This window comes from Rhea americana, unplaced genomic scaffold (assembly GCF_003343005.1).
Source record: "Rhea americana isolate MKP2758 unplaced genomic scaffold, rheAme1 scaffold_1627, whole genome shotgun sequence".
In the NCBI taxonomy this organism is placed as follows: Eukaryota; Metazoa; Chordata; class Aves; order Rheiformes; family Rheidae; genus Rhea; species Rhea americana.
In genome coordinates, this window is record NW_028185736.1 from 1 (window position 1) to 1,469 (window position 1,469).

Here is a 1,469-nt window from a genome sequence, read left to right on the forward strand (position 1 = left end):
AAAAAAAAGGAGAGAGAGAGATATATATATATTTTTTTTACATATAAAAACACCTCGAACGAGCCGCTGGGAGCGCTCGGTGGACGTCTGCGCGAGCCGCTAGCCTCCTCCGCTGTTTAAATAAGTATGTACAACAGGGAAACAGTCCGTGCGGGCACCRGGGCAGAGGCTATTTCACCAGGGGCCTGGTTTTGTCGTCGTCGCTGCACTGATGGGCTTTGTATTTTTTCACTTCCGCCATGTACTTGGCCCAGGCGTCTCCTTTACTTGTCAAAACCTGCAAAGGATGGAGGGAAGAGGGTGGGGGGGAGAAAAAAAGGGGGAAAAAAGGAAAAACAGTGATAAGAGCCCGGGGACGGGCCGCAGAGGAGCCGCCGCGGCCCCCGCAACGGGGCGACCCACCTCCTCTTCGGTCTTTTGCTTCTTGGCTACCACTCCCGTCTTCAGGGCGAGCTTGTTCCCACCTCTCCGCCTGCCCACCTGGGTGAAGGGACAGAAGACTGCAACCGTTACGCGAGCCGCGGGAGCCGCAGGGACAGCGCCGCCCACTGCACAACGGAACAGGGAGGCCGCAGGTCAGGTGGCCGCCGGGCCGCGCGCGCGCGCGCCGGCTCCTCCCGCCGCCAGCCCCGGACCGGCCGGCTCCTCCCGGCACGGCGGCGCTGGCAAGGCGCGGAGCAGCGCGTCGGAGCTGCTGCGGCTCCGCCGCAGCGGAGGGTTTTTAATTGAGGCGCCCCAGGGAGCGCGGCGCGCCTCGTCGGCCGCCCTCTCTCGAAGCTGCCGCTGCTCAGGCGGGACGGAGGCCGTTCTGGGGCTCGGCCCGGGGCGGGACGCGTCCCCTTTGGCTCGTTCCGCAGGGGGTCGCCCGGTGCCTCGGCTGCCGCCCGCAGCCTCGGGGGTGCCACCGGTCCGCGGGCAGCGACGGCGGCTCCCCGAAGGGCCGGCGAGCAGCGACCCCGGCGGGGCCGAGGCCGGTAAAACCGGGGCCAATGCTCACGTCCGGCGAAGCTCTCCCGCCTACCCGAGCGCCGACGGGCGCTGCTCGCCGGGGGACGTTTCCCCCGCGCAGAGCGGCCCTAGGCAGCACCGCTGCCCCCTGACGCAGCTCCGCCGGGGCCGGTCGCAGCCGCTCTGCCCAGGAACGGCTCCCCACCGGGCGGGCAGGGCTGTGCCGGGGCGACTCCCCAGAGCCGAGCAGGGCGGGAAGCAGCGGCCTCGCCGGGGCCGGGCACGGGGGATCCGGCCGGTGTGTGTGTGGGGGGGGTGGGGGGACACGAAAGCACCCGGGGGAAGCGGGGAGGCACCGGGACCGCGGGCGCGAGGGGCCCGGGCAGGGCGAGGAGCGGCCCCGCAGCGGCGGGGCGGGACGGGGCCGCGGCCCCCGCGGTCCTTACGAAGCTGGGGGCGCCGCCGCTCCTCTTCTGGCCGTCGGCCGAGCGGTGCGGGCCGGGCCCGGTAGCGGCGCCGCC

General features: G+C 71.0%; 1 protein-coding gene across 1 annotated transcript; it reads right to left on the reverse strand.

Annotated features, from left to right (window-relative positions):
- Positions 1–9: 9 nt before the first annotated feature.
- Positions 10–1,466, reverse strand: TRIR (telomerase RNA component interacting RNase; the record flags this gene model as incomplete). The annotated part of the gene is made up of 3 exons (XM_085300301.1): positions 10–277; positions 403–480; positions 1,395–1,466. Coding segments are annotated over 3 exons (258 nt in total), but the record flags the coding sequence as incomplete, so codon positions are not given.
- Positions 1,467–1,469: the final 3 nt, after the last annotated feature.